Source organism: Lipotes vexillifer, unplaced genomic scaffold (assembly GCF_000442215.2).
Source record: "Lipotes vexillifer unplaced genomic scaffold, Lipotes_vexillifer_v1.1 scaffold299, whole genome shotgun sequence".
NCBI classification, from domain to species: domain Eukaryota; kingdom Metazoa; phylum Chordata; class Mammalia; order Artiodactyla; family Lipotidae; genus Lipotes; species Lipotes vexillifer.
Genome location: NW_006784347.1, coordinates 2,062,263 through 2,067,531, shown reverse-complemented (window position 1 = coordinate 2,067,531; position 5,269 = coordinate 2,062,263). Strand labels below are relative to the sequence as shown.

The 5,269-nt window shown below is 53.2% G+C and overlaps 1 protein-coding gene across 1 annotated transcript in view; it reads left to right on the top strand.

Moving 5' to 3' along the window:
* The window catches only part of FTSJ3 (FtsJ RNA 2'-O-methyltransferase 3), an 8,562-nt gene that overhangs the window by 1,679 nt on the left and 1,614 nt on the right, over positions 1-5,269 (top strand). The window contains exons 5-19 of the mRNA XM_007456756.1: positions 405-504; positions 597-791; positions 872-987; positions 1,104-1,208; positions 1,296-1,396; positions 1,630-1,710; positions 1,802-1,939; positions 2,077-2,212; positions 3,358-3,539; positions 3,693-3,813; positions 3,894-4,159; positions 4,431-4,522; positions 4,615-4,714; positions 4,808-4,991; positions 5,076-5,170. Coding sequence (XP_007456818.1) covers positions 405-504; positions 597-791; positions 872-987; positions 1,104-1,208; positions 1,296-1,396; positions 1,630-1,710; positions 1,802-1,939; positions 2,077-2,212; positions 3,358-3,539; positions 3,693-3,813; positions 3,894-4,159; positions 4,431-4,522; positions 4,615-4,714; positions 4,808-4,991; positions 5,076-5,170 — 2,012 coding nt within the window. The remainder of the gene's footprint in view (positions 1-404; positions 505-596; positions 792-871; positions 988-1,103; positions 1,209-1,295; positions 1,397-1,629; positions 1,711-1,801; positions 1,940-2,076; positions 2,213-3,357; positions 3,540-3,692; positions 3,814-3,893; positions 4,160-4,430; positions 4,523-4,614; positions 4,715-4,807; positions 4,992-5,075; positions 5,171-5,269) is intronic.

Below are 5,269 nucleotides of genomic sequence, written 5' to 3'. Positions count from 1 at the left end.
CTTTCCCTGTTCTCTTTATATGTAGACATCCACATTCATCTCTCTTCCCACCCTGGTCCCCTGAATGCACGTTTTTCCTGTTAACCATGCCTTGAGCAGTGCCTGCGTGTTGTCTGTATAACAAGGCCCATAATATTGCGTGTCCGCCCAGCCCTTTATTTATTCAGGAAAGAGGTCTTTGGAGTTGGAGGAAGTGCAGAGGTTTCAGTGAAATCCTTTCCAGCGAATTCAGTAGTAGACCGTAAGCTCCATGAAAACAAACGTGTTATTTTTGCTCTTGTTGTATCCCCTGTCCATGGCACAGGATTTGGCCGTGGTGGGCACTCAACAGATGGCTGAATGAAGGGCTCCATTTGCAGCCATTTCTGTATTTCTGTTGCTGTGGTCTCTCTCCTTCTCTGTAGGCCCTGAAGAAGGAGCTGAAAACCTGGAAAGTTGATGTTGTGCTCAACGACGGGGCCCCCAATGTCGGGGCTAGCTGGGTCCATGATGCTTACTCACAAGGTGCCGGGATCGGGGGGCATGGAGCTGAGGGTGGAAGTGGGCATGCCCTCTCAGGCTGCAGAGGTCCTCAGCTAACTGTCTCCCCCCAACAGCCCATTTGACACTGATGGCTCTGCGTTTGGCTTGTGATTTTCTGGGCCGTGGTGGCTGCTTCATCACAAAGGTTTTCCGTTCCCGTGACTATCAGCCCTTACTGTGGATCTTCCAGCAGCTCTTTCGCCGTGTCCAGGCCACCAAGCCCCAAGCCTCTCGTCATGAATCTGCAGAGATCTTTGTAGTCTGCCAGGGTGAGCAGAACTTCCTTTGCTCTCTTGATTTAGTCTCCCACCTACCAGAGCACACTTTCTCACGTATCCTATCACCTTAGGATTCCTGGCTCCTGACAAGGTTGACAGTAAATTCTTTGACCCCAAATTTGCCTTCAAGGAGGTTGAAGTTCAGGCCAAGACTGTTACTGAATTGGTGACTAAGAAGAAGCCAAAGGTGTGTTTGGCGAGTGGGGGCCACCCTCGGGTCCTGGGACTCGGGAGGTTGGGCCTGGTCAGTCCTACAGACACCCCAGAAGGGACTGCTCAACTTTAATTATTTCCCTTCCTAAGGCTGAAGGCTATGCTGAGGGTGACCTCACACTCTATCACCGAACCTCAGTCACTGACTTCCTCCGAGCTGCCAACCCTGTTGACTTCCTCTCCAAAGCCAGTGAAGTGAGTCCCCAGACTCGAGGGGTACGAGGGAGCCCCAGAAACATGGCCCGAACATCTCCCCTGACTCTTTTCCCTCCTCCCAAACAGATCTCGCTAGACGATGAAGAGTTGGCACGGCATCCAGCTACCACTGAGGACATCCGGGCGTGCTGTCAGGATATCAGGGTGCTGGGGCGTAAGGAGCTCAGGTTTGCACTGGGGGTGGGCATAGGTGCTGTGAGCCCCGAAGGCAGGGGACAGCCCTTGAAGGACGTGACGCTGGATCTCTGAGAACAGGATGCTGCTGTGTTAGAGGTTTGGGGTGGGGGCCTGAACCTTAGGACTTCTGTGGCTCAAACGTGAAATTCGGGGTATGGGCCCAAAACGAGGAGGTGAGGACAAAAGGGAGACAGCAAGGTCAGGAATGCTATTTCTGGGGCAGGTCCCTACTGAACTGGAGAACAAAGCTTCGGCGGTATGTGGCCAAGAAACTGAAAGAACAAGCAGAGGCACTGGACATCAGGTGAGGAGGGAGCTAAGCCAGGGCAGTTGTTGACTGGGTGTTGAGGGGAAGCATCTGGAAAAATAACCGACTGTTGCGACTACTTTGTCAGCCTCAGCTCAGGGGAAGAAGAGGAGGGTGAAGAGGCGGAGTCCGCAGCTAGGATGGGGCCGCAGCCCTCGGAGGAGGAGGAGGAGCTGGACCGGACCCTGGCAGACATGAAGGCCCAGGAGGTGGCGGAGTTAAAGAGGTGAGGGGAGCTGGGGAGGAGCTTGGGGAACCCCAAGGCGGAGTCCCTCGCTGGGTGAAGATGGGGAGAGAGGGTGAAGGCACGGATGGGGAATCTTCAGAGCTGGGCAGCTTTAATTCCTCAAACCACACCCTCAGGAAGAAAAAAAAGCTGCTGCGTGAGCAGAGGAAGCAGCGGGAACGTGTGGAGCTGAAGATGGATCTTCCCGGGGTTTCCATTGCAGACGAGGGGGAGACTGGCATGTTCTCCCTGCGCACCATCCGGGGTCACCAGGTGAGGCGGGGTTTGGGGCCCACTGAGGGGACAGGAGGATGTGTTTGGGTATTTGGAGGTGGGGCATTGGATGTCTTTTTGGTAAGTGTGCGGAAAGATCATTGCTGTCTTCACCCGTAAATGACGTGATATGGGGAGACTGGGAAAAAAACAGCCTTGTGTCTCAAAGGCCAGGAAAGAACACATCCCTGAAATAATGAAAGTAGGGAGATTTGTGGCGTAGATTTATTCTTGTAGAACTAGAATATCAGAACCAAGAGGCCCTCGTTGCAGGAAGCTCAGGTTATAGGCGATGCAGCCAGGGTGCCTGGGTTACGAGCACGCGTGATGGAGGGTTTCCCTCGAGAGGGGAACAGCGTTCTCCAGTTCACTGAGACCAAGTTAGCACCTCGCTGCACTAGGCTGCTGGATGGTGCTTTCTGCTGATACTGGAGAGTCTGCTTTTCCTGGTAAAAGCAGCATCACAAACAATGAGCTTCCGTGGCTCTTGTGTGGGAAGGTAGTAACCAGCTTGTATTGTTTAGGGGGCAGTGAGCACGGTGGTCCTGGAGCAGACTACCACTTATGTGCTCTCTGCCTCAGTTTCCTCACGTGTAAAAGAAAGTGATAGAACCTACCTACTAGCGTCTTTGGAAGGAATTAAAAAAAGGTGGTGTAATTCCTGGTATGTGATTCAAGAAATAGCAGCTGTCCTTGCCATGAGGAAAACAGATTTTGGAGTTGACAGGTGGTTTATTAGTGAAAACAGTGCTTCCTGTTAGATGTATATGGCATGGGTTCCTTTATTCAGTGGAAACAAGAGTTGTCGATATTATTCTCTGGTGATAAGGTGCCTTCTGAAAGTAATTTTTTAAAAAGCAGTGTTTTAGAACATTTTAAAATCGGATGCTAATTAGACCATGGGGTACTTTTCCATAAACCTATTTCTGCTACCACTGAAGAAGAGACAGCTGAATGATCTGGCCTAGAGTGGGATGTTTTAATGTTTAATCCTATCACTTCCCTGTCTGTAAAAGAAGATATTATGTACTTGACACAGTGTGTTTCCTAGTGTTGCTGAGGATAAACTAAGGTGATGAATATGGAGGAAAAAAGCAGTATGTACCTTGTTAGTGCCCTTGACCTGTTTTTCTGTCAAACCTCAGTTGTTAGAGGAGGTAACACAGGGGGACATGAGTGCTGCAGACACGTTTCTGTGTGGTCTGCCAAGAGACGACATCTACATATCAGATGTTGAGGAGGAGGAGGATACATCTCTGGATAGTGACCTGGATCCAGAGGAGCTGGCAGGAGTCAGAGAACCTCAGAGTCTAAAGGACCAAAAGTGGTAAGGAGGCGGGGGGGTGGTGGGGAGGTGTCTGCGGGGCACCCTCAGCTCAAGTCCGAAGCAGAGCTGGTGGCAGGGCTTGCCAGTGGGAGTGTGGGCAGCAGCAAGCCCTCCAGGGCACTGACCCTCCACCCACTTTCCTTGGGTCTACAGTGTACGGTTTGCTGAAGTGCACGATGGTAAAGAGGAGGAGGAAGAAGAGAATCCATTGCTGGTACCATTGGAGGAAAAGGCACTACTGCAGGAAGAACAGGCCAGCCTGTGGTTCTCAAAGGTAAGCAGAGGCTGGTGGCCAAGACAGACAGGGACTGGCATTCCCTGGGCAAAGGGTGCCTGACGATTCCCCCATCACAGGAGGGCTTCAGCGGGATTGGGGATGATGCCGACGAGGCCCTGGAGATCAGTCAGGCCCAGCTGTTGTACGAGAGCCGTCGCAAGGGGCAGCAGCTGCCACCACCGCCTTCCGGTGTGAAGATGGAGCACAAACCTCCCCCGTGCCAGGATGAGGCTCCTGCGAGGGCAGAGGCCCCTTCAGGGACAGAGGCTGCCACTGGCCCTGGCGGGGAAGAGAGAGAGGGCAGTTCTGACAGTGACAGCAGTAGCAGTGAGGGTGAAGCGAGGTGAGTGTCGCAGCTGGCGGGAGAAGAGCTGAAGAGGAAGCAGTGATCGTAGCCAGTGCTGTCGCTGGGGGGTTGCAGTGCTGACTGCAGATGGAGCGCTTTAAATGCTGATGGTTTTAATTTGAGTGGTCTGCAGGACAGCCTGGGCGGCAGGATTGCTGGAAGTTCCCCAAGCATTTTTAACTAAGAACCAGGGGTGAGGTGAGTAGGAGTGGGCCCGAGGGGTGGCTAACGGTGGGACATGCGTGCACGGTCCTCCTCCCTCCCACAGCTGGAAACCACGCGGCAGGAAGAAGCGAAGCCGTGGGCCTAAGTCAGATGATGACGATGTTGGGTTTGAGGTCGTGCCTATCAAGGACCCAGGCGAGAGCTCTGCACCTACTAGAATGGGAGGCAACATGGAGGGGTCAGTGTTGGGGACTGAGCTTTGACTTCCTTCCTTCTTCCCTCTCTAGTGAAACATCGGATACTGGACCCTGAAGGCCTTGCTCTAGGTGCTATTATTGCTTCTTCCAAAAAAGCCAAGAGGGACCTCATAGATGACTCCTTCAGCCGGTAGGGGGCAGAAGGTCCCGAGAAGAGGGGTGGGGTGAGGAAGAGGGGAGGAATGATTCTTTGAAAGCCTAGATTGGTGTCCTCTCCACCAAGGTACACATTTAATGAGGATGAGGGGGAGCTTCCAGACTGGTTTGTGCAGGAGGAGAAGCAGCACAGGATACGACAACTGCCTGTTGACAAGAAGGAGGTGGAGCATTACCGGAAACGCTGGCGGGAAATCAATGCACGTCCCATCAAGAAAGTGGCTGAGGCCAAGGCCAGGAAGAAACGGAGGGTAAGCAGTGGGGCTGCCTGAGATTCTGGGTGGGTGGGGCAGGGGTAGGAAAAGAGGTCAACCTGCCCGAGGTGCCCCCCACAGATGCTGAAGAAGCTGGAGCAAACCAAGAAGAAGGCAGAAGCTGTGGTCAACACAGTGGACATATCAGAACGGGAGAAAGCGGCACAGCTTCGAAGGTGAGGGGCGGGGGGGGGGGGGGGCCCCCAGGGGGCGAAGAAAGGATGGTAGAGGCTGCTTCTAGAGAAAGGAGAGTGGAAAAGAGGATAACAACCTGT